Source organism: Sturnira hondurensis, unplaced genomic scaffold (assembly GCF_014824575.4).
Source record: "Sturnira hondurensis isolate 20B ecotype Veracruz unplaced genomic scaffold, ASM1482457v3 Scaffold0020237, whole genome shotgun sequence".
Taxonomy (NCBI): Eukaryota; Metazoa; Chordata; class Mammalia; order Chiroptera; family Phyllostomidae; genus Sturnira; species Sturnira hondurensis.
Genome location: NW_028092868.1, coordinates 10,570,776 through 10,598,177, shown reverse-complemented (window position 1 = coordinate 10,598,177; position 27,402 = coordinate 10,570,776). Strand labels below are relative to the sequence as shown.

Here is a 27,402-nt window from a genome sequence, read left to right as displayed (position 1 = left end):
TTTCGAAGATATGCTAAGACCAAATGGGAGAGATACCAAACAAAAAAAGATGGACACTTACTTCTTAAAGTTTGGCACTGGATTTTCTCTGCTGGTCGTCTTACATTTGTGTCTAGGAACAGGTCTTGTGCATGTTGCCCAAAGAGATTTGATGCCCTGACTAAAGAACTTTGTCATTAACTCTTACTGATTGATTACATTTCCTTACCTGCAAGACTTTAGAAACAGCAAGCCTTTGTGGCAGGCTAGTTTGATTTATCTAAATTTGTAAAAGCTTATGTGCAAAGAGCTATAGTAAACAGATACTTAATACTTGCCGTCCAACAGCTAGCAAAGGATCTTTTTATTTGTGTCCAGTCACTGATTTCTGTCAAAACAGGTGGTACTCTACCTCCATTAAAAATATCAGAATACCTCTTCCCCTCCCTGTAGTGGTTCTGGGACTCCCTTGAGGTTGGGTCCCTGCTATTAGAGTCTTTGCATCCCTAATAAAAAGCCTTGTCTTGGTTAATGTCTTAGTGGCAGTGCAATATGAGATACTCCTTGTTATGTAAGTCATTATAATAATATGTGTAAGAGGTAACTTAAAGGTAAACCTTTAAAATCCTATGTTGTAGATCTGTAGAATGTTTTATAAACCGGTAGACACTAACAAAATTAGAAGGCCAGCATTAACTTACAGGTGAATTTTTGTTTTTTCTTTAAAAAGTGTGTGGTTCCAGAGTGCGTGAAAACTATTTGTCAAAATTTTGTATTTGCTTTTCACATAATTGGAAGAGTTTTAAAGCAACTTTAAGAGCCTTAAGAACTGCTTTACATTCACTTGAAATTGGTCCCTAATAGCAGTATTTGTTAACAGTGTTTCTGCATAATGTGAAGAAGAAACTGTACTTGAATTAAAAAGTCGTACTGAAGAATATATTTAAGGAGCTGACAGAATTGAGTTCTTTTTTTTTTTTTAAGATTTTATTTATTCTCAGCAAGATGGGAAGGAGGGGAGAGAAACATAGATTGGTTGCCTCTCACATGCTCCCAACTGGGGACCTGGCCTGCAACCCAGGCATATACCCTAGCTGGGAATTGAACTGGTGACCCCTGGGTCTGCAGGGCATTGGTCAATGCCCTGTGCCATAGCAGCCAGGACTGATAAAGTTCAGTTCTTAAGAGTACAACCTAAGAAATTAGACTGCCTAGGGTCAAATCTCTGTCTGACCTTGGGCAAGTGCACACAAAGTCACAAAGCCCCAGTTTTCACATGGGTACAATAACGCTTATAATGCCTCTTTATGTGGTCATGAGGAAACATTACACAGCCTGTATATAGTAGAGTAAGCATTTAATAAATACCACCTTTAAGTAGCATTAGAAAGTAAAGTTATTATCGTTTTTTTGTTTGTTTGTTTGTTTACCAGAGTGGAGACTTCGCTAAACTCTGAGACCCTTTAATACAGACTTTTCTGGTTAGTCTGTAACTATAAACCATGAGGTTGCTAACATTTTCTGTAAAGGCTGAAGAGTTGCTGTTTTATGTTTCATACAGTTTCCATTAGAAATATTCTATTCAACTGTGGGTGTAGCCTAAAGGCCACAGGCTATATTTGAGTTTGACTGTGTTTGAATAAAATTATATTTACAAATTGATGTGCTGGACTGGATTTAGCATGTGGGCCAGTTTGCTGACTCCTGTTCTAAACCTTACATTTTTCCTGATTAAAAAAAATCCTAGTGAAATGATAGAAAAATCCTTAATGGGGTATAAAGAAAAGCATTGAGGATATACAGTTGATGGCTGGTATATTAGCTCCTCTTTCTTCAGAAGAGCTCTTGAAATTCACATGTTACTTTTGTGCCTCTTCAAACAATAATGACAAAAATACTCTTCCTGGCTTGCATTTTGTCATTACCTGGCAATTTTACAGGTATTGTGGATGTTATGGTCATACATAAATTAATCGTCTGTATAAAAACATGCTTTAGGACTCAACAAATGTAGAAAGAAAGAACAGTAAACTTGCTAATTTTATAGGTGTATAATTTTGTTTCCTGGTCAGATTTGTGATGGAATCAACCTGTGTTTGCTTAGACTCATTATTGGTCAGGTTAGCATTTGGGGTAGTAGGATCCCTCTGAATCTGAACTCTTCATTCTACACATGCTTTCACATTTTAGTTGCCTTCTCTTTTGTACAACAGTGTTTTGCCATCATCTGTTGGTTGTAATGTGCATCTTCAATACTTTGGCCTTGAAGTAAGAGTATAATCTTTGCAAACTCTTGAAATTAAAGAAAGCATAAGTGATTTTATCAGGACTGCAATCGAGATAAAGCAGACTGGAGAAGGAACACATTTACAGGGAACATTTCCCCAAATGTCATCTTTGCTTTCTGTCATTCTTGTGATTGTTAGCATTGCTGTCTTCATGGATTTTGGTAGAGGAGTTCAGGACAAAACTTAGTTTTAGGAACAAAAATGGCATGAGGCATTTTTCTAAGCTCTGTATGCAAGCAATGCAAAGGTTGTGTTTTTGTGCTTGTATAACACTAAGTTGATCCATCTTTTCATAAAAGCTGGAGGATGAGGTCTAGAAGAACAACTTGATGTGCGATGGCCAGACATTTAGTTGCCTTTATTCATTGTAGTCTATCTATAAAAAACCATTTTTCTTTTTAAAGAAAATCAAACATAATGAGTTCAGATACTAACCCTTGCCTTTTTTTCCTCTTTCCTTGAAGCCTCTAGTTCTGTTGCAGGGGCTGTGGGCATGACCACCTCTGGGGAGAGTGAATCAGATGATTCTGAGATGGGACGATTACAAGGTAAAGCCAGTTTTGAGTTTATAAGAAACCATTACTGTGGCTTGCCAGTTATTACTCCTCTTTGTTGAAATTAATTCAGATAAGCTTGTTTGAACATAATCTAGCAGCAATTCTTATACCTCCAGTAACACTTTATTTAGGGGTGACTGATGATTTGGAATTGAAAAATGATCTCCTGGATCCTCATTATTATTGTTTAATTGGACAAAGTCCTACATATTTATTTTGAATGTTTAAAATTTTCATTGTTTACACATGTAGCTGGCAATAACACGATGCATTTTATAGCGTGCTTTTTGCCATGTTCTTTGGTATTCTTATTATCCTAATGTAAAGTATATACATAAACTGCAGGTATTAATGTTGTAAGTACTTTTTCTAAAATCAGCTTTACATACGTATATGCTCTCTATAAGTTGGATGAGTATATATTTTTATCATCTTTACATGGTTGGTTTCACTGTGATGCTTACAAGAAACACGTATTAGTTAGTTTCAGGTTGCTTTTAAGTTCCTGAAGGAGCTAACAACAATTTTTCACCAGAACTCTCACGAACACAGGTTTCTTACTTTTTGGAACTGATGAAAATAATTTTTCGTGTTTTTAGAGGCTCTCATGACCCATACCTGATTGGAAAATATCAGGGGAAGAACAGTGGGAGGTTGTTTGGCATATAATTTCTTCAGAATCAACATTTACTCTGAGTTTTTCTTGGACCATTTACACAATGCTGGTACACTGATATTAAGTGTCTCTATTAAAACCGTAGGATGCCTTGGAGCTGGCACTTGGGAAGCTGTAACTTATATTAATATAATTAATATAATGAGAGTCATCTTGAAAGTTTAATGTAGCTTGAAAGTTTAATGTAGCTTCACTTAAAATTCAAAGTGGAAAGCAACATTGTCTAAATCATTTATGTGAGATGAATCATTTGCTTGTATTTTTTAGATAAAATCATTTGCTTGTAATTTTTAGATAAAATCAGCTCAACAACTCATCTACTTCTGCCCTTTTCTCCTTAGCTCTGTTAGAGGCCAGGGGTCTTCCTCCTCACCTGTTTGGCCCTCTGGGTCCTCGGATGTCACAACTTTTCCACAGAACAATTGGAAGTGGAGCTAGTAAGTAAATACTGCGGAGTTTGTAATCCTGACCCCAAATCCTTAATGATTTGTTGAGAGCCATTTTTATTGTTTACCTATTGATGTAAGAAATTTTCATGTAGGGACATTTTTATGAAGTTTAACCTGTTTTAAAAATTAGAACTTTTGCACATTGATGCTTTAAATACAGCAACTCTTAAGATACTATTTAAATTGGAATCATTAGAAAACCAAAGTTTATAGCAGGATTGGCTCTGTTTTGTTTTATATGAACTGTAGAAGGGTAAAGAATCTCATGTTTAATTAAATGGTTTGACTTTGGGTGGTAGGCACACAATGCAATATACTGATCATGTATCATAGAAATGTACACCTGAAATCTATATGACCCAATGAGCCAATGTTGCCCTAATAAATTTAATTTTAAAAAAAAGAATCTCAGTTGATTACATTGATTATTATAGCATCTGATGGCATGATTTGCATATATTTGAATCTCGAGTTTTTTACGTTATAATAAAATTTAACCTGTAAGGTATTTGTAGTGTGAACCTGAGGGGGAAGATTTCTCTGCAGAATTACCAGTCTCGTTTACTAGACTCATTTAATTGAATTATTGTATTATAATCCAGAGATCCTGTCATGTGGTGTGACGACAGTGACTTTGAAGGTCTTAATTTGTAACTATAACTTTTGCATAATTACAAATCCAGTTAATTTTTTTCTGGTATAGAATACTATCTTTTGCTTCTTCAAACAGAATTTACAATTAATCATGTTTTAATAATTCCACTGATAATGTTTCCATAGAATCAGTAGGCTAATTTTAAGACTTCAGTTTTGATCAATTTTCAAAGTTTCTGAAGTGTTACTGAAGCATATATCAATTCTGACCTTACTAATATGTGCTTATATAATTTTCTATCAGATACTTTAAATTTTTTAATGCAGCATGTATGCATATACTCAATATGTGTACTTACACTTGAGGGTTTTTCAATATCCTGGCCTTAGTATTTGACAGGAAATTTAACAAGCAGCTGGTACTTCTGTTTTTGGTTTGTTTTGCTCACCTAATACTCAGCTCTCAGATAACATACCCTGTACAAGGTTCTCACGAATGATTGAATATGGAAAACTTTAAAAATATTTTATTTAGCCCTGGCTGGTGTAGCTCAATGGATTGAGCGCAGGCCTGTGAACCACATGATCGCGGTTCTATTCCCAGTTAGGGCACATGCCTGGGTTGCAGGCCAGTTACCAGCAGGGGACTCACGAGAGGCAACCATACATTGATATTTCTCTCCTTCTCTCCTTCCCTTCCTCTTTAAAGATAAATAGATAAAATATTTTAAAAATTAAAAAAAAGAAAAGTTTTTTAAAAAAAATACATTTTATTTATTTATTTTTAATAAATAGAGAAAGAGGAAGGGGAGGAGAAAGGATGGGAAAGAAACATAATGTGTAGTTGCCTCTCATGTGTCCCCTACTGGGGACCTGGTCTGCAACCCTGGCATGTGCCCTGAATTGAACTGGCGATCCTTTGCCTCACAGCCTGTGCTCAATCCACTGAGCTACACCAGCCAGGGCCTGACTATAAAATTTTTTTAAAAAAGATTTTCTTTATTTATTTTTAGGAAGAGAGAAAGAGAGGGAGAGAAGCACCAATATGTGGTTGCTCCTTGCGTGCTCCCATACTGGGGACCTGGCCCTGCAACCCAGGCATGTGCCAGGATTGGTAGCCAAACCTGCGACCCTTTGGTTCACAGGGCAGAGCTCAATCCACTGAGCCACACCAGCCAGGGCTGAATATAGATTTGTATTTAGTGGTATGTATTAGGTCCTGGGCTTGCAGTGAGTCCTGAATAGGATAATAAGTACAGTCATTTTTCACATGGAGTGTTCATGCTAAAGGGTGACTCTGGCAAGAAACAAAGACAGAATGTTCAGGTAGTAATCAGCCCAGTGAAGGAAAACAAAGCACTGGGTAAGAATGTAGGTTCTTGGTGGGGAATGTAGATAGGTTCATAAGAGAAACCTCTGAGTCATGTTGACTTTGCGAAGACCTAAATGAAGTGAGGAAACCAGCTCTGCACAGGTCTGAGGGAAAGAGCACATGCATATGGGACGTGGGAATGAGTGTGGCAGGTTTGAGAAATAGACAGCAAGCGGAGGCCTGTGAAAAGAGTGAATAAGAGAGCAATAGATTAGAAGATGAAAGCTGAGTGGTTTAGGCTCTCCAAGTTCATGTAGGACCTTGGCAGGCCCACAGCAAAAGTGAGGTTTGACCTAAGAGTAATGAGTAACCACTGAAGAATGTATAATATGGGAATAATATGATCTTGATCCCATTTTTTCATTTATGTCCTCAACCATTCTCTCCACTCCTGAGATTAATTTAAGCCAGTCTTAGGTACCACTTCATGTGCATGTTTGAGTTTGTAACTGTAAAAATGAGGACATACAAATATTTAGGCCTTTTCAGATTTTAGTTTGATTTTATTTTCTTTCCCTAGTGGGGAAAGACAGCAAAATTCATGGTGTATTCTAATATTAGGAAGGACATAAAGTCTGATTGTCTCATAAAACATCAAAATGAAACCTACTGCCTAGATAGCAGGGGTCACAAAATGATAGTACTGCATGTCTAGTGATCATTCTTCACTTAATGAGAAATAAAAGAAGTAATTTAGTAGAAATACTTAAAGAATATCTCTCCCAGACAACGTGATATAGGAAAAATTATTTTCTCTTTATTTACCAGTTTTCAAAATAGTTGGTTTTGCGTTCTTTAAATTGCTGTTGTCATTGTTTAGGTGTCATTAAGTGGGTTGAGACTTGTAGACATTTTTAAGTGATATTCATTGATGGTTAAATTGACCATCATTAGTTGGTGATGGGATCTCTATGAGGTTGGCTTCTCAGTCATTTCGATAAGATCTCAGTAGTTTTTGCTTGTTGGTATGGCAAGTGCAGCGCCTTCCTCTACCACCTTCCCCACCTCTCTGTACCTGAAATTAGACATTTCTTTAGAAACCCCTGATTTTTTAAAAAATAATGAAATGGTAATTTGAGCCCACAGTTTGGGATCTAGGCGTATTCCTTACTGGTTTGATTGTTGTTATTAGACATTTTTAAAGGACAAACACAGGAAATAATTATATTTTACCTTTTAAAATAAATATGAGTTCATACTAACACTGCCAATTCAAAGTCAGGACTGCAGGTTTTAATTACTTTTTATCTTGTGTCCCATGCCAAAAGTTTCGGTTTCTCATGAGAATAGCATAGTCACTTCTTCCCTTGATACCCCTTTACTCTGTTTCCTCCTCCCACACAAATAACCTTTGTTAATTTTTATGGCTTGTTCTTAGTTTTTTACTTTAAAAAAAAAACAAAACCAAATGCATGTTACCTGTTTTACATACACTGCCTTTACTAGGTAATGGTGCTGATCTTTATGCACTTTACTTGCTTCTAAAAATATTTTTTGGTGTTAACTCTCCGTAGTTGCTGTGTATGTAGATTGCAAGAGGGAGAGAAAGATTTCTTTTTCTTTTGTAAAGCACCAGTTTCCCGTTGAACTGAGTAAATAATTCAGGTTGTTTCCAGTCTTGGTTGTACTACAGTGAAATACAGCCTTCCAATTTTTCCTGTGTTATCTTCAGGATAGATTTCTAAAAGGGACATTACTATTTAAAAAGGTAAATGCATATAACATTTGGCAGATGTTGTAAATCACCCTTTTAAGAGTTACTATTTTGTCTTCCTACCAGTCATGTATAACAATAGTGTGGTGTCATTTCTTCTAACTTTTTAGTTACATATCTTTATATACTTTTAGTGGATACTCTAAAGATTATAATATACATCCTTGGTTTATTATAGCCCTATAATAATATTTTATTGCACCCAAACAGTACAAAAACTGTACAACAATTTAACTCTTTTTATCTCCTGCCATACGTCCTGCTGTTGTTTTAATTTGTTTTACTTACACATGGTATTAATACAATAAGACATAATTGCTATTTTAGAATATCCATATTCTTTTGTTTATCAACATATTTGTCATTTCAATGCTCTTTCTTCCTTCCTGCATTTTCTTTTTAGGGTTCATTTCTCTTTAGCCTGAAGAACACCTTTTTTCATGTAGTAAATGATTGCTTCTAATTACTTCTCTCTGAATTTGAGAAATCATTGATTTGCCTTAATTTGTAAAAGATATTTTCCCCATCTATAAAATTAGCAGCTCTTGTAATGTTTTCTGGTTTTCCTAGTTTCTGTTTAAAATTTATTGTTGCCATTTTCAAGGTAGTGTCTTCTTCCTTTGGATTTAAGATTTGGTTTTTTAAAATATAATTCATTTTTAGTAGCTTAAGTATATAGTAGGACTGTGTGACGCTTTCTTTCCTTTTAAATTTGCTTCAGTTTCATTGGAAACTTTGAATTTGTGGCTTGATACCTTTTATCAGTTTTGGAAAATTTTGGGGCCATAATCTCTTTAAATACTTTTCTTATCTCATTACCTCTTCAAATATTTTCCTTTCATTCCTGCTGCGAGTATCAAGATCATATATGTTCAAACTTTGGACTCATTCAACATTCTCTCTCGCTGCATTTTATTTTTTTTTTAATTTTTAATTTTTAAATATTTTATTTACTTATCTTTAGAGAGGAAGGGAAGGAGAGAAGGAGAGAAACATCAATATATGGTTGCCTCTTGTGAGCTCCCTGCTGGGAACTGGCCTGCAACCCAGGCATGTGCCCTGACTGGGAATCGAACCGCGATCATCTGGTTCGCAGGCCCTCCCTCAATCCACTGAGGTACACCAGCCGGGGCCCTTATTTTTGTTTTTTATGAGCATTTTTTCATTCTACCAGTTTGAAAATTTTGTATTGGTCAGCTTTTAAATTTACTAATTCCTTTTTCTGCTGTCTTCTTCAGTGTATTGTTAAACCAGTCAGTGATTTCTTAATTTTTATATTCTGTTTTTCAGCTCTAAACAGTTGATTTTTATTATAGATTCCAATTTGGTTGAAATTCTTTACATTCTTACTCATTTGGTCCATCTTTGCTTAGATTTTCTGTAATGGACCAGATAGTAAAAAATATTTTGATTTTTGTAGACCATAGAATCTCTGTTGCAACTCTTTAGCTCTGGTACTGTGGCATGAAAGCGGGCACAGGCAACATAGAAACATGACCATAGCTGTACTCCAAAAACATTTTATTTAGGGACAGTGTAATTTATATTTCATATGTCAAAATATTATTCTTAAGTTTTTTCAGCTACTTAAAAATGCAAAAATTATTTTTAGTTTACAGGTTGTACAAAAACAAGTAGGAAGCCAGATTTAGCTCTTTATTGAAAACATTTGCCAACCAACCCCTGCTTTGTGGTAATGATTTCAAGGTATGGTCCATAGACTTCTGGGTAGTTCCTGAGACCCTTAAATTTATTTTTTCTTATTTTAATTTTAATTTTTCAATTATACTTGACATTCAATATTATATTAGTTTCAGGTGTACAACATTAGGTGGTTATACATTTATATAAATTATGAACTGATTCCCCAGGTTAGTCTTGGCACCCACCTGGAGTATTTAGTTACGACAGCATTTTTGACTGTATTCCCTGAACTGTACTTTATATCCCTGTAACTATTTTGTAACTGCCAATTTGTACATATTAATCCCTTCACCCCTTTTCACCGTTTTTCACCCTTTTCCACCCAGCCTCTCAACCCCTCCTCTACCTGGCAGTCATCAGTTTGTTCTCGGTATCTAAGAGTTTGTTTCCTTTATTTTGTGTTTTAGATTCACATAAAAGTGAAGTCATATGTTATTTGTCTTTTCTCTGTCTTACTTATTTCACTTAGCATAATAGTGGATATTGGTGATGATTTTGATCACGCCAGAGCGATGTGTCCTTAGAATTGCTAGCCTCGGTATTTATAGTATATCCAGTGGCATGTGTGTCCGTTGTTTTTTAAGGTGGTTATGCTTCTATAAATTATTTCATCCTTTAAAAACAAATCTAGAAGCAACTGAGGATTCTCTGTTTTCACTAGTTATTTTCCCCTCATTTTTTCCTTCCATGTTATTTCACACAGAAATGACAAGCCTACTCTAACTAGAACTGATACTATTTAGTTTGAAAATCTTAAAGATGATATCCCTTTGAACTTGACTTTCTTGCAGCACATTTTTACATGGACTGTTAATTGTAGTAAAGGTAGGAAGGCAGTGATACTTATGCAGTTTATTGGCCCCAGTCTTAAATAATAAAGTAAACTTTTCAAGAATCACCTGTGTCCCTCTGAAAGGCTATGCTATGCCCTCCAGAAATACATTGAAGCTTCAATGAAATAAAAAACCTTTGGTTTTCATGTTAATTCTACATTTATTGACATTTTCCAAACATGTTTCTGTTCATTTTGATAGCCGGTGATATGAGAGTGAGAAGATCTAGTATAAAAAGAATAAGCTGAGAGAGTGTAAGAAGAGAAAGGGCTTGAAAGTAATGTGAGGTACAAATTTGGTCCTCATTGAATGAATTAATCATAATTACAAGTAGGAAGGTGTTCATGAAAATTCGAAATTTTTTAGTGTTTTGTTCAGCTTTCTGATAACTCCTTTCTGTGAGTCTTAGCATTTTTCAGTTATTTGGACAATGGAATTGAGCCTTAAAAGTATTTCTCTAAAAATACTCTGATAGTAGCATCTGCAAATGAAATGAGAAGAGGTAGAAAGGTCATTTGCTGTTTTTTATTTTTTAGAAAATAGTCTTTTTCTTTCCAATCTCTTGTTAGGTGCATTATTCTGTTACTTAATATCATTTGCTTTTTCACTGCTATTTGGATTACATTTATAGTGATGCAGGTATTTAGAGGTTTATGCCATTTCTTTTGAAGTTTGGGCACCATTGTTTAGCAGGTGTTCATTATTGCAGAAAACTTTTGCTCACTGTACATATACACTTAATATATATTTTATATATGTTAGATACTTAAAACAGGTATTTTAACAGTAACAATTTATAATAGTCATATGGATTTTTTTTGTTTTGGCCATTAAAAAATCAGCTTGTATCATTTAAGTAGATAAATATTAAGACAAAATATTTAGACAAATAACTTGATCACTTTAAGGCAGAGTTAATTCAGCTAATTGGTCTTGAACTGTCAGCAGCTTGTCTTAACCCTGATAATGGACCCAGACTTTGGGACCCAAAGAAGATAAGCAGCTAGCAATCACCATATTTTGCTGGGTAATGTGCTCCTGTGTATAATTTGTACCCACATTTTTGGCCCAAACTTTCAGGGGGAAAATCTTTTGTTTTAATTTTTAATTCAATTAATTCAATTGATTAATTATATTTAGAAACAAAACTGATTATTGTATTCCAGGGTATTATTTTATATACAGATATCGTTATTGCTTTCTAGAGTTACACTTTTAATGGATAAGCATAAATAAAAGAATTAAAAACATAGATACAAAATTAGTACAACCCATGTATAATAATAAGCATCTTTATTTTTTTCTAAAATATTTGAGCAAAAACATGTGCATTATACACAGCAAAATCCTGTAGGTAGAGTGACTTTAAAATTTTTTATTTTTTAGAGAGGGGAAGGGGGGAAGGGAAAGGGAAAAAAAATCAATGTTTAGTTGCCTGTCTCGTCCCATCCCCCCCCACACACACCCTGGGAACCTGGCCCAAATTCCAGACATGTGCTCTGACTGGGAATGGAACCAATGACCCCTTGATTCGCAGGCCGGCACTCAACCACTGAGCCACACCAGCTACGACTAGAAACATATCTTTTACCTAGAAACAATTTTCTTGTATGTTTAAAAATAACCATTTATTCCCCCTGTGTAGGTTCTAAGGCCCAGCAGCTTCTGCAAGGATTACAAGCAAGTGATGAAAGCCAGCAACTCCAGGCAGTCATTGAAATGTGTCAATTATTGGTCATGGGCAATGAAGAGACACTGGGAGGGTTTCCTGTCAAGAGTGTTGTTCCAGCTTTGGTAAGATAGAGTTTCCCCGTTGTTTTACCTCACTTGTCCTCTGTGCTGCCAGTATACTTACTGAAAGTATAATTATGGTCATTATGAATTTTACAACATGGCAGAACAAGAAGACAGTAGAGTTTTTATTTCGTGTTTATAGATAATGGGATTGCTAATGATGATTGAGTAAATTTTCTAAGCCATTTCTTGATGAATAGTTATCCCATCTTTGATAGTTAAATGACTAGTTTTAAATTGTTGACCTCTTGACGTGCTGCACCAGAACCGACACACTTTCTCATTCAGCCTGTGGTACATGGGGCAGTGATAAGCAGCTCACTTGTGAGTTTCTTTGTGCATCACGCAGGTTTCCTGTTTGATGGCTGTTATGTGGCCGAGCTGTCAAGCCACAGCCCATATAGATCCTTCCAGCTTAAAAGGTGTTTATTTTTGATGTTAAGCAAAAATAAAAGAAGAAATGCCCAAAACCAAACAAAATCAGTAACCACAATAGAAAAATATAATTTTTAAAATCTTTTAATGATTTTTCAACACAAATACAAGTTGATATTTAGAATTTACTAAACTTAAATGCTTAAGCTTTTTACTGGGAAACCACAGGAGGAGATAGGTTCTTGAGCATAATATGTCTTTTAAGAGTAGCTTGGTAAATTTCCTTAGTCCAAGATTAAAGAAATTGGCTATAATTTGAGTCTGAATAAAATACTAACAAAGACTAACATAAATATAATGGTCACATTTATAACATATTTTACCTGGGAAGTTAAAAATAAACAGTTGTGTAAATTTTTTTTGCATGCCTAGTTGACAAAATGAAATTATGATTGGTTGGTATATCAGATTATTCCACTTGATCACATTATCAAATTAGGGAAAAGCTGAGTTTTAAGGAGAGAGCTGAATGAAGACTAGTCAAATACAAGGTGATGTAGTCTTTTTTTCTGCCCATTCTTAGTTGTTGTATGGCTGGTCTCTAGCAGGGGCTGATGAAGATTAAACCAATTTTTTTACATGTTGCCACTCAGACCTTTGGATAAGGAAAGCTAGTTCCACTTTCTGAAGCCTTTCGTGTTGATTCCTGAATGTTTTGTAAAAGCAGTATCTCCTTGTTTACTTGTTTTACAGTTAGCCTATGCTAATTTTCATGCTTAAATGACAGATTTCTTTGATTAATTTGAATAACTGGCTTCTGTTACCCAAATTAAAATTTCTTGTTATTGTTCATTAATAAATGAATAGCAACAAAGAATTAGGTTTACCTTATACTGTTTAATGTTAAAATGAAGTTATTATTAGTTAAATAGATAAGCTGTTAAGCCTAGGCAAAAATGTTGACGCATAGTCAAATTACTTAATTTGCTGGTGGTGAAATGTGCTTAAAGTCTTTGCCACAAGAGAAACTAAAATAAAAATCAGGTATTTAGACTCATTTATGCATTTGTAGAATAAATATAGTAATATAGGTCTTAATTAGTGCACAGTTGGGTTCTGATTATGATCAATATTGTGTTTAAATCCTATGCTGCTGTGTATTTTCCATCCGAGTTAAATGGTGCTTATCTCAACTTTAGAGAAGCTTATTCACAAGAGTTTAAGTCTTGGTCTTGGATCTGTACTGTCAGTTGTTAACTTAAGCAAAAGTTGTTCATGGCTGCTTTTGTGTATTTAGGTACTAAGTATTTATTGACACCTATTAAGTCCTCAGTGATGTGTTTAATGAGCTTCTAAAGGGGGTGGTGGATTAGAGGTACTAGAAAGATGGATCGTAAGCAATGGGAAGGCTTTGTTTTTGACCTGGATCATGATGTGATGATTATCCAGGAAAGTTCCCAACTTGGAGCTATAGTGTGTAAGTCGTGTCATCCTACACATAATCATTTCTTGTGCATGCATACTAGGTTTTTATCTCGATATGATTTTTCTATGATAAAAGTTTTGCATAATAACTTTTCCATTTCAGTTGAAGTAAAGGAATCAATACCTCCTCTAGGACTTTTCTCTAAGGATATAAATAGCTTCTAATACTTTTTTAATAATCTTTTAACAGATAACATTACTGCAGATGGAGCATAATTTTGATATTGTAAGTATGTCCTGCATTCTTAAAAAACACTAATATTTTGAAGGTTTTTTTTTTCTTTTTTTTTGGTTTTTGGTTTTTTTAAGAAAAACCACATTGTTTTCTAGATGAACCATGCTTGTCGAGCCTTAACATACATGATGGAAGCCCTTCCTCGGTCATCTGCTGTTGTGGTAGATGCAATTCCTGTCTTTTTAGAAAAGGTAATCCTAGAAGTGGGGCCTTAGAGGGAATCAAGCTCAAGTCTCAGTGGTCTCATCACTTCTGAACTTGAAAGTAGTGCATCACATTGTAAGGCCACATTAAAAAATACTTTCTAACATTCGTTATTTAAGGTGGTTGTTTTTTTTGTTTTTTTTTTTGCCAAGATTCCAGAAAAATACTTCTAGTTTAAAGCTGATGTTAATCAAACATTTGTATAGTCAACCCAGGTGTCTAATTTTTAATAATGGCAATTACCACATTAAAATATTTAGAGAAGACCTTTGTACTTGATCAAAACTAATTTCATTATTTCTAGAAAACATCTCAATGAGGTTATAGCTATGTATAACCTCATTTTATAGCTGAGAAGGCTGAGGCAGAAAAAGTGCCTTGCTCAAGGCCATAAAGTGAGTCAGTGGAGAAAGGGAATATTTTTCATATGTGGTAGGTTGTGGTTTTGGTCCATCTTAAGGGTCTTTTCCTTTTTAATGCATGATAAAATTTATATTATCTGATAATCTTGAAATACATAAAAAGTTTAAAAACTGCTTTATAATATTTAGAAAATAAACCCATTTATTTTAAATACAAAGAATTAAAGTTTTCTAATTACACATCAGTTGTTCTCAATATAAAAGATTTTTCAGTATCTTTAAGCAGCACAGTACTTGGAAGCTATATTTGTGATACATTATAGCTTAAGCTGGTTTCCCATAGTGGGTTTCACATTGGAGGCAATATAGATTGGTGGAAATTAGAGGAAATACTGTGAAGATAAGTGACTAGAAAAGAACTTGAACGATAACCTTAAGGTTACCTACTTTTATGTTCCCAGCTGCAAGTAATTCAGTGTATTGATGTGGCAGAGCAGGCCTTGACCGCCTTGGAGATGTTATCACGTAGACACAGTAAAGCCATTCTACAAGCAGTAAGTGTTATTGCTGAAACACTATTTCATTTCATGTTGGATTTTATATGCACAACTCTTAGATTGTAATCTCTGTTAGCTATACATGGTGTTTCCAGAGTGATGTGCTAGACTTACTAGTAGGCTTTTAAAATTGCTGATAAAGGGTATTTCTTTATTTTAACAGTTCTCTGTATTTTAGGGTGGTTTGGCAGACTGCCTGCTATATCTAGAGTTCTTCAGCATAAATGCCCAAAGAAACGCACTAGCAATTGCAGCCAATTGCTGCCAGAGTATCACACCAGATGAATTTCATTTTGTGGCAGATTCCCTCCCATTGCTTACCCAAAGGCTAACTCACCAGGTAAAATATGGAACTATTTTATATGTTATAAACATTTTTGTTACACTTTTAAAATGTCGATTGTAACTAGAATTTTAAATTCTCTAATTGGATATATGAATAGGAAATGTTTTGACTCATCATTTTTGTTGTTATCCAGTCTCATGTACCATATTAGGTATTTTATAAATTTTGTTGGACTTATGCAAACGAATAGTATTTGATATATTTGATATCTTCAGCTATTTTGACTTTAAGTGATAAATTTGTTATTTTAGCAAAAATTGAGTTTTTACTATTTGATATGATCAAAATTTCCTTTTGGAAAGGCATTGGGTTAGATAGACAAGGCGAGGAAGATAAGATTAGGAGATGAAACGTGTCCCAAATAAAAATGAAATGGAAAATGTAGACTACAGCCGTCCGAGGAGAAGAGCAGGAGCAGTTATTTAGGAGGCGGACTCAGTGGACTTCATGAATGTAGTATGAGAAGCAAGATTTACAGAGGCACTGCAGTGGAGGACAGATCATAAGTTAAACCTCAATTCAAGGTCACAGAGAAGTTGAATTTTCTTTAAATGTAAATTAATGTTTTAAAGTGCTGTTTCTAAAGAGAGTTTTTTAAAAAGGAATCTGGTTTTTAAATTACCTTCACAAAGAACACTTAAAATCTTGGGACTATTAGGTATGTAAAATACTTAAATAAAGGACTTACATAAGATAGATAGTAATGATTATTGACTCTTCTGGAGTGTTTTCTTCTGAGGTGATCAGGACACAAAGAGTGTCATTGATTTACTTGTACAAACTTACTAGGTTGAGATAAACCTTTATGGGAGTTAGAAATATGTTCTCTAGTTAGCTGTGACTTCGTATCTTGTGTTGGAAATAGGCGTGACCATCAGAAAGTTCAATAGTTAGCCACTGTTGGACCAGTTTTCTAGACAATTAGTGACAGGGAAGGTATAAGGCTTTTGTAATACCACAGTAATTCTCACTTTTACACAAACAAGTCTAATTTTCACATTGGAAGCACTTTTATTAGGAAAAAATAAGGTCTCTCAAAACACTGGTTAAGCCCTTAAATTGTTCTTTTTGTTCTTACATGGACTATTTAAAATGTTTTCTCAATGAGGCCACTCTAATAGTATTTTCAGACTATTTTTGTATAGTGAGTATAACAAATCTGTACCTACCTTTTCACATTATTAGTAAACCTCTGGTTCATACACACCTATTTAACTGTTTTCAAATTTTTCATGTATGCATGTTTTAAATATTTGCACTGGGGATGCTTTTTAGGATGATAGGATGTTTTTCTTTATTATAATTGTTCAGGTATTAAAACTAGAGAAGCACACTGGGGACTAGTATAATAAGATTTATCCGTATGTGACACACAAATGAGCTGACCCTTCTTCTCTTCCTGAACAACTGAAAACACAAATGAAAAACTAAAGTAAAATTAGAGAAATAAAAAGGTCGTTTCTTCTTTTCTGTGTATTTGGATTTATCTATTTGGGCCTGGAGGAGGGAGGTTTTACCAGTATGATTCCCTTTGCTTTGAAATCATATTATTGATTGTACCTTTCTGAGGCTCCTTGCATTTTCAAAGCTCTTATCTCTTTTAGCCAGACTTAAAGAATTGGGGTTAGGAGAAGATAAGCTAGTGATTTAGGACAGTGAACATACTTTATATTAATAAACTTTATTTTCCTTTATTAAAAAATAGGACAAAAAGTCAGTAGAAAGCACTTGCCTTTGTTTTGCACGTCTAGTGGACAACTTCCAACATGAGGAGGTAAGCATCTGCCTTGGTGATATTTTCATGAAATTATTAAATTGAGAGATCACAGTATGACATTTTTTTTCTTCTGTTTGTGAAGAATTTACTCCAGCAGGTTGCCTCCAAAGATCTGCTTACAAATGTTCAACAGTTATTGGTGGTGACTCCACCAATTTTAAGTTCTGGAATGTTTATAATGGTGGTCCGCATGTTTTCTCTGATGTGTTCCAACTGTCCAACTTTAGCCGTTCAGCTTATGAAGCAAAGTAAGTACTATTTTATTATTCTACATTAAGGAAGAAAAATGGCTTTTAAAAATATCTACTTGAGATTGCTAATATCATAGACACTGGATAATAAAGGTAAAGAACATTAATGTGTAATAAATTTGTGTTGGAATAATATAGTAACACTTCTACATACACTTAAGAAAGTATATAGTGTATTAAAATTTTACCCTTGCCGATTGTAGGGCTAAAGACCCAAGATGGTTGCTTTCTGTGCAACATTCAACCATGAATGTCTCTAATCTTTATTACTGTAGTGTTTCTAAGCCCTTCCCAATCTTATCCAATGTGTAGGAAATAAAGTTTTAGTGCACTATTATTGCAATTTACTGTAACTTCTTTAAACCTTAAATTTTACAAGTTAATGTCTGAAGAATGCAGAATTAAAAAAATTTGGTTGTTGCTAGTCTTTTTCTAAATATATTTTATTGATTATACCATTACAGTTGTTGTTCTATTCCCCCTTCATTCCCCTCTACCCTGCACACCCCTCCCCCACCATTCCCCCCTTTAGTTTATGACCACGTGTTTCAAGTACTTTAGATTCTATATTTCACCTACTATTCTTGCCCTCCCCCATCTATTTTTTACTTACCGTCTATGCTACTTATTTTCTGTATCTTCTCCCCCCTTCTCCTCCTCCCACTCCCCTGTTGCTAACCCTCCATGTGTTCTTCATTTCTATGGGTCTGCTCCTGATCTAGCTGTCCTCTTAGTTTGCTTTTGTTTTAGGTGTGGTTGTTGATAACTGTGAGTTTGCTGTCCTTTCACTGTTCATATTTTTTACCTTTTTCTTAGATAAGTCCCTTTAGCATTTCATATAATAAGGGCTTGGTGATGACGAACTCCTTGAATTTGACCTTATCTGAGAAGCACTTTATCTGTCCTTCCATTCTAAATGAAAGCTTTGCTGGATAGAGCAATCTTGGCTGTAGGTCTTTGGATTTCATGACTTGGAATAGTTCTTTCCAGCTCCTTCTTGCCTGTGAGGTCTCTTTTGAGAAATCTGCTGACAGTCTGATGGGAACTCCTTTGTAGGTGACTGTTGCCCTATCTCTTGCTGCTTCTAGGATTCTCTGCTTCATTTTAGTCTTGGCTAATGTAATGATTATGTGCTTTGGTGTGTTCCTTCTTGAGTCCAACTTTTTTGGGACTCTCTGAGCTTCCTGGCTTTCCTGGAAGTCTATTTCCTTTGCCAGACTGGGGAAACTCTCCTTTATTATTTGTTCAAATAAGTTTTCCACTGGTGGCTGTTTCTTTTCCCCTTATGGTACCCTATAATTCAGATGTTGGAATGTTTAAAGATGTCCTGGAGGTTCCTAAGCCTCTCCATTCATTTTTTTGAATTCTCGGAACTTCACTTTTTTCTTTTTCTTTTTTCATTTCTTCCTTGTGGTCCACCCCCTTGATTTGAGTCCCAGTTTTCTTTCCATCACTATTGGTTTCCTGTGCACTTCCCTTCATTTCAATTAGTTTAGCCTTCACATGTTCCTCTAATTTGTGGCTAAAATCAACCAGTTCTGTGAGCATCCTGATCACCAGTGTTTTGAACTGTGCATCTGAGAGGTTCGCTATTTTTTTTGCTTAGAGTTATCGGCTCTGGGGCTTTGAGTTCTTCCTGAGTCATATTTTGGACTGTTTGTGCCTGTTACGTATGAGGAGCAGAGCCCTAGGTGTTCACCAAGGCGGGGCAACTCAGTTGCTGGGTTGTGATGCTGTATGTGGGGGTGGGTTCAAAGGAAAGCAGTGGCGGTCCCCTCTGCCGCCTCCTGCCGCTGGGGCCTGTGCGGTCCATCCCACTGCGCGCAAATGTGCAACTGAGGTCAGCCCACTGTCTTGCGCCCTCACTGGGTTCGCTGCTGGGGCCTGTGTGGTCCTTCTCACTGCTCACTCCTCTGCTGGTTTATCTCTGCGCAAATGTGTGAACATGGTCAGCCTGCTGCCTTGTGCCCTCACAGGGTCTGCCTGGTGCTACCCCGGCTGCCTGGGCACCTGGGGTCAGGGGATCCTTCCTGCCCGACCCTGCTCTGCTGCTGGCTCTGCCCCTCTTACTGGTCCGTTTGAACGGTTCATTGTTGTCGGACTTCCATATAGTTTAATTTTCTGTTCGTTGGCTGAGTCTTTGTTTACTAAACCTTTGTTGTATTCAAACTTGGTTGTGGGAGAAGGCACAGTGTTTCCACCTATGGCTGCATCTTGGCAGAAGTCCTGGTTGTTGCTAGTCTTGAACTTGCAACTTTTGTATGAACCTCCCATGGTTTTGTGTAATTTTGTATCCATAATTCTGATCTCTGGGGATGTTACCTTGGGAGCCAAGGATGATATTCACTAATAAAATAGGCTTTGATTGCACTGCCTTAGATAGAATATTGAGCAGTATAACTTATTACTATATTATTAACTTATTAACTAGTATGAACTATGTACTCTCTTTGAGAGGAACTGAGTTGTATTTTTAGTTGTGTTTCTTGTGAATTAGTGCATTGGCACAGAAGTTTTAAGGAAAATAGTGTTGCTGAGGTGATTTACTGATAAGATTCCTCTTAAATCATTAAGTCATCCTCAAACCTGGTATTCCAGGAACTCTGTCTTGTGCGATGATCAAGTGCTCTCTGCCTAGGTAAGTTTTGGAAAGGTTTAATAACTCCTTTCTGTGGTAAAAACACACTTTGCTTATTAAAAATCCCTGGGAGCCTTTTGAATTTTATGTGGCCCACCATCGTCTGAAGTTTGAGCACAGATTATCTCTTGTTCTTTTAGGGTACAGCATTTCCCTGAAAACTTGTGTGGGAGATTGCTGCATAATTTTTGTTTTGTGGGGTTTTTTTAATATGATGAACATTTTCGTCTTTTTTGCGTACTCTAGGAAGTTTGCACATTTATAATACAGAGACTACTAGGCATATTTTCTTTCTATAACAGTAATACAGTGGAAACATGTACCTTTTCTCTTTCCATTTTGCTGTTATCCTCTGATCTCTTTAAAAAATTTAATGGCCCTGGCCAGTGTGACTCACTTGGTTGGAATATTGTCTCTTAAGCCGAAAAGTTATGGATACGATTCCCAGGGCACATGCTAGGGTTGTGAGTTCACTCCTCTCTTGGGCTGGGTGCAGAGACAACCAATTGAAGTTTCTCTCTTGTATCGATACTTCTATACCTCTTTCTTAGCGCCTTCCTCGTTCTCTGAAAAAGGAAAAAAAATGAATCCTCGTGTACCACTGCCATGTATTCACATTTCTTTGGAAAGCTGGCAGAAATTTTTAAACATTGTATTTTCTATTTGTAACATTTCAATGAAGCAGAGATTTAACTGTCCATGCATCTCTGCCCATATCACTGGAGAATAATTTCCTTGATAACTGGCAAAACATTTCAATGAAACATTTATTTGTGTGTGTGTTCATATGTATAGTACACATACACACACACCCCCCACCCCACCCCCAACAGAGAGCCAACCTTGTCTTAAGGTCGTAGCTGTTAGGGTGACTAAACCCTATGGAGGCTAAGGACTTCTACTCAATGCTGTCAGCACATCAGATTGGTTCATGCAAATTCTTCCATGAAGTGATGTCTTCTGAGAATAGAAACTTATGGTACATGATATTTTAATGATTTTTGTCTTCAGATGGCATGGTTATTGTCATTTAAGAAAATGTCTTTTATGATTACGAAATATGGTAATATTCAGATGCTTTTTTTAAAGGTGATGATTATTTATTTTTAGAGAGAGGGGAAGGGAGGGAGAAAGAGGGAGAAAAACATTGATTGGCTGCTTCTTGCACTCCACCGGATGGGGACCTGCCCTCATCCCAGTCGTGTGCCCTGACAGTGAAGCAAAGCAAAGCCCTTTTGATTTTCAGGACAGCCCCCATCCCACTGAGCCATACCAGTCAGTGCAAGATTGAAATGCTTTTTTTAAAAAATTATATTTTATTGATTATGCTATTACAGTTTTCCTGATTTCCCCCCTCTTTGCTTCACTCAGCCAGCACCCTCTACTCCTTCAGGCAGTCTCTACACCATTTTTTATGTCCATGTTTCATGCATAAGTTCTTTGGCTTCTCCATTTCCTATACTGTACTTTATATCCCCATGGCTATTTTGTAACTACCTATTTGTGCTTCTTAAAGCCCCTCACCTCTTCACCCATTCCACCACACTCTCCTCCCATTTGGGAACCATCAGAGCGCTCGCATGATTCTGCCTGTATTCTTATTTGCTTAGTTTATTTTTTAGATTCAGTTGTTGATAGGTATGTATTTAATGCCATTTTATTCATAGTTTTGGTCCTCTCAGATAAGTCCCTTTAACGTTTCATATGATTATGGTTTGCTGATGATGACCTCATTTAGTTTTCTTCTTGTCTGGGAAGCTCTTTATCTGCCCTACAATTCTAAATGATAGCTTTACTGGGTAGAGCAATCTTGGCTGTAGGTCCCCACTTTTTGTGACATTGCCAATCCCTTCTAGCCTGCATAGTTTCTTTTGAGAAGACAGCTTAAATATCTTATGGGAACTCCATTCTGGTAACTCTCCTTTTCTCTTGCTGCTTTTAAGATTCTCTCTTCACCTTTAACCTTTGGCATTTTAATTATGATATGTCTTGGAGTGGACCTTTTGGCATCCATCTTGTTTAGGACTCTGTGCTTCCTGGACTTGCATGTCTATTTCCTTCACCAAATTACAGAAGTTTTCTTTCATTATTTTTTCAAATAGATTCCTAGTTTCTTGCTATTTCTCCTTCTGGCACCCCATGCTGCAAACGTTGAATCTCTTGAAGTTGTCTTGGAGGCTGCACACTATCCTCATGTGTTTGGGTTCTTTGCTCTTGTTCTGATTGGTTGTGTTTTAAGATTTTATTTATTTATTTATCTTTAGAGGGGGAGAAACACCAATGTATGGTTGCCTTTTGTGTGTCCCTTGCTGGGAGTGGGCCTGCAGGGAACTGGCCTGCAACCCAGGCATGTGCCCTGACTGGGAATCGAACCACGATCCTCTGGTTTGCAGGCCCACGCTCAATCCACTGAGCTACACCAGCCAGGCCAAATCATTGATTTGATTTCCAGGTTTATTCACTATTGTTGTTTCCCTGTAAATTGTTCTTTATTTTAATTAGTGTATCCTTGTTTCTAACTGAGTCTTTTTTATGCTGCTGAGGTCCTCACTAAGTTCCTTGAGCATCCTTATAACCAATGTTTTCAACTCTGCATCTGATAGATTGCTTATCTCCATTTTGTTTTGCTCTTTTTTTGGAGTCAACCTTTTCTTTCATATGGGCCATGTTTCTTTGTCTCCTCATTTTGGAAGCCTCCCTGTGTTTGTTTCTATGTATTAGGTGGAGCTACTATGACTCCCTGTCTCAGTAGTGTGACTTAATATAAGTATAGGTGTCCTGTAGGGTCCAGTGGCACAGTCTTCCCTACACCCAAGCTGGGTACTTGAGATGTACCTTCTGTATGGACTGAGTACACCCTCCTGTCATAGTTGAGCCTTGGTTTTTGTTGTCAGATCAATGGGAGGATTTACCCAGGCCATCCAGCTTTACGGATTGGCTGTGACCACTTACCATCAACTATTGCCCTCCGGCAGGATCAGCTGTGCAGGGGCAGGGTGGTGTTGCTCTGACATGGTCTGTATCTGTCCACTGGGTGCACTGAGCCTTGGGTTCCCAGGTGGTGCAGGCCAAAGTCAGACCTGACCTGTGTTCTGCCTGGGGCCACCCTGCCTGAGGTATAAAGCAATCTGGAATGTGCTGGGCTCAGAGATTCCCAGGTGAAGTTAAACCAAATCTAGTTTGGTTGCTGCTAGTGTGGGACCTAAGACTCACTAAGGCCAGCTGTTTCTTATTTGAGAGTATTTAGGAAGTTGTACACAGTAAGCAGAGACTAGACATTCTTACGGAAAAGCAACTTAGGTGGGCTGTAAAACTGGGCGAGGCAGAGTTTCTGGGGATCTCCAAGGAGGGTCAAACAGTGTTGGCCATGTTGATGGAGTCTTAGATAAGGCACCTGCTTGCTAGCTTTGTGGCTCTGTAGGGGGAATATTTAGAAATTAGACAATAGTCTCCGCTCACCTTGATGCCAGACACTTCAGTTTTTTCCAGTATGCTGGTACCTTTCAAGCTGCTACCCCAGTGCTGGGGCTCAGAGGGAGTAAGTCTGAGTAGGTGAGTCCATGTGTGGAGGGGTTCTTTAAGAGGAACTGCTTGGGGTTTTCAGCAGTTTGTTCCACTGACTCAATCCCTGCTGTTTTTTGCAGGCAGAAGTTGTGGGAACTTTATCTTCCTGACACTGGAACCCTTGGGCTGGGGTACTGGTGTGGGGTCGGTACTCTTCTCTCCTAACATATCCTTCCCAAATTTTATCTACCACATGTGCATGTGGGGCCACCTTTTCTGCATCTGTGCCCGTTCCTCCCTTGTGGGTAGATGTGGTTTCTTCTGTGGTTTTCAGACTTTCATTCAGCTTGATTTCGGATTGTTCTGAGTGATGGTTGCTCTATATTTTAGTTGTAATTTTAATGTGGTTGTATGAAGAGGCAAGCCATGTCTGCCTATGCCACCATTTTGACTGGAAAGCCAAGATTCAGATGCTTTTAGTTGCTTTGTGTTGTCTTATTGGCCACACATTTTCAGTATAGTTGAATTGAAGACAAAGATACGAATATACTTGAATTTAGGGTTAAAATGCACATTAAGTGCACTTTTTTGTAGAAATCACTGTGCTTCTCAAGGAAAGTAATAAAAGATTGGTGAAGTCTCTGGTTGGATATGTGATTAGGTGTCCAGCTAGAAGACTGAGACCTATACTGAAGTCCTCAGAAAGAAATTGTTAAAAGTTTGTTAGGTGTTTATTACAAGTTATTTGGGTCTTTTACTTTAATTTCAGTAGTATATTGCTGAAGAAGAAAATAATGCCCCCCCCCCCCCCCCCACGGAATACCTTATAAAGTGGGCGGTATGATCTAATGAACAAAATAAAATATAAACAGACCGACAGCTGTAAGGGAGTGGGCGCTGGGTGAAACAGTTGAAGGAATTAAGGCAAACAAACCAAAGTCATAGACACAGACAGCAGTATAGTGATTGCCAGAGGGAAAGGGGGTGGGGTGAGGTAAGGGAAGGTAAAGATGGGGGAGTAAATGGTGACAGGAGACTCACTTTGGGTGGGTGAACACATAGTGCGATATACTGATGATGCATTACAGAATTTTACATTTGAAACCTTTTAAATTTTATTAACCAGTGTAACCCTAATAAATTTAAAATAAAAAATAAAAGAAGTAGGTAATATAACTAGTTTCATAGGCTTTTGTTTTTCATTGTTGGTTTTATAGACATTGCAGAAACACTTCACTTCCTCCTGTGTGGTGCCTCCAATGGGAGCTGTCAGGAACAGATCGATCTTGTTCCACGAAGCCCTCAAGAACTGTATGAACTGACATCTCTGATTTGGTAAAGATCGAGCTAATGATAATAATAACAACAACAACAACAACAGCTGTGCTTTATAAGAGGGTGTTCTGCTTTACAGACCTGACATTTACTAATATATGGGGAAACTACTTATTAAAATAATTGCACCTTTTTTTCTAGTGAACTTATGCCATGCTTACCAAAAGAAGGCATTTTTGCAGTTGATACCATGCTGAAGAAGGGAAATGCTCAGAACACAGATGGTGCGATATGGCAGTGGCGTGATGACCGGGGCCTTTGGCATCCCTATAACAGGATTGACAGCCGGATCATTGAGGTAGTAGTTTCCTCGTACCGTTTAAATGTGTCTATTTGGTGGAGAGTGGGTGTAGGGATGGACTGGGGAGGGTGGGTATGTGTACTTAAATGTGCTCAGTTTTGAATTAACTCAAGATTCTCTCATTTTGTCTCCTGAGAACAAGGTCCTCATTTCTGTTCAGGTCAGAAAACATGATGTTCTAGTCCCGCTTCTGCTGCTAACTACCTGATTGACTTGGAGCAAGTAATTTAAGTTCTTTGTTCCATAGTTTCCTCATTTCTGGAAGGAAACATTGGATGAGTTAGGCTATATGCTTTTAAAAGTTCCTTCTATCTCCTATCCAAAAGAAATCTCTCATATGCAAAAATTTACATAAAAACAGCTGTTTTTCAATATTTTTAAGAACAAAAATGTGGAAATAAATATGTGAATTAATTAAGTAAATTGTGATACATGCATAGCCTCATATAATCCATTAATGGGATAAATTTTATGATATAAAATGGGATATTATAAATGAGAACAATATTGAAAATTATGTGTAACTCATTTGGGAACTCAGCAAAATAAGAGAAAAGGAATAATACTTAGGAAGGAAATATACCAAGATAATTACACTGATTTGGTTTTTTTGGTCAGGTTTTATGTGTGATTTTATTCTTACTTTCATACTTAATATAGAGGTATGAAATGTTACATTAAAATACTTTGCCCTAGTTCAGGAAATGTTGGTAACTGCATTATTGGAAATGCCATACTTCATGTATTGTCTGTCTTGAGTATCAATGTAGTTTGTAATTTCAAACTGGTTTTTAAATTTTTAGAACTTCACGCTTAAACTGGCATTCTTCTTTTAAGATGTCTTCCACCATTTAGTTTCTAAAAAAGAATTTTTGAAAAACTTGGAAACCACTGACTTATATTACAAATTCAGAAGTTCTAATGAAAATATCTAAAATCAGAGTTGGCCTTTATGAGGAGGGTAACTAGGACTCATCTTTTATGTATCATTAGCCTTAGTGTATAAGCAGGTCATGTTCTCTAACTCAGAGCATTCTTTTTAGCATTTTTTTTATAATTGCATTTTCACTATTAATTTTCTATCTTGTCTTTCCTAAGACTTTTATCTTCCATTCGACCTAGGAGTTCCATAGTTTGAACATGTTATAAGAATGAGTACTTTGTCCCTTCTTTAGGCTGTCTAAAATCAAGCAGACAGTGTGAACCAAATTGCCTCATTCTATAAATGTACTGTGTAATTCCTGCAACCCCTAGGGGGTAGGATTGCTGTCTTAATTCCAGTTGTGTCCCTTACAACCTTAGAGTATCATTTAAATGTAAAGTTTTTTTTCTTTACCTAAGGATAATGTTAGAATCATTTTGTTTAAAGGAGGATGTTAGTGGGCTACTAGGAATTTATGGTGTAAATACCTTTATAACATAGAATTAGATACAGTGGTTTGTGAATAATACATTTTTTCCTATCAGCAATGTCTTAAGATCCTTAATACAAATGGTGTCTTCTTCGTGTCAGTGATGCTACATGACTGGATCTTTAATCAAGATTTTCACCTGTTTTTATGTCTTATGGGACCTGATAGAGCCTGTGGTGTATATTTGTGTTTAATTGAGAATGATTCCTTTAATTAATGTGTTTTGTCAGACCCACACTATTAAATACTTCATATTCTGTTATTTTATTATATAAAACCTGATGAAATAAATGTGCAAGTTAGCATTTATGGAGGGTCCCTACTGTGTCTTAAGTGAATAAATTTCTCCATGGTTATATTCAAGGTTTCTCTCTCTTTGCTCTCAGGCAGCCCATCAGGTCGGTGAGGATGAGATAAGCTTGTCCACTCTGGGACGAGTTTATACTATTGATTTTAATTCTATGCAGCAAATCAATGAGGACACGGGAACAGCACGTGCCATTCAGAGAAAACCTAACCCTTTAGCCAATACTAACACTAGTAAGTGCTTTTCGAGTTAAAAGTAGTATAATAATGTGAATAATATTTGCAATAATAATTGTTTCATTGAGTATCTTTATTAAACTTAAGTATTTAATTTGTTGTTATTACCATGGGTTT

General features: G+C 36.4%; 1 protein-coding gene across 17 annotated transcripts in view; it reads left to right on the top strand.

Moving 5' to 3' along the window:
* TRIP12 (thyroid hormone receptor interactor 12) overlaps positions 1-27,402 on the top strand; it is a 152,683-nt gene that overhangs the window by 81,831 nt on the left and 43,450 nt on the right. For 8 of the 17 annotated variants that reach the window (XM_037029231.1, XM_037029235.1, XM_037029239.1 and 5 more), the window contains 12 exons: positions 2,732-2,815; positions 3,842-3,937; positions 11,812-11,960; positions 14,011-14,046; positions 14,151-14,246; positions 15,083-15,175; positions 15,357-15,518; positions 17,230-17,298; positions 17,384-17,549; positions 24,912-25,029; positions 25,171-25,330; positions 27,129-27,282. In XM_037029231.1, the coding sequence (XP_036885126.1) occupies positions 2,732-2,815; positions 3,842-3,937; positions 11,812-11,960; positions 14,011-14,046; positions 14,151-14,246; positions 15,083-15,175; positions 15,357-15,518; positions 17,230-17,298; positions 17,384-17,549; positions 24,912-25,029; positions 25,171-25,330; positions 27,129-27,282 (1,383 nt within the window). The remainder of the gene's footprint in view (positions 1-2,731; positions 2,816-3,841; positions 3,938-11,811; positions 11,961-14,010; positions 14,047-14,150; positions 14,247-15,082; positions 15,176-15,356; positions 15,519-17,229; positions 17,299-17,383; positions 17,550-24,911; positions 25,030-25,170; positions 25,331-27,128; positions 27,283-27,402) is intronic. The other 9 variants (XM_037029240.1, XM_037029236.1, XM_037029234.1 and 6 more) reach the window with 3 other exon arrangements.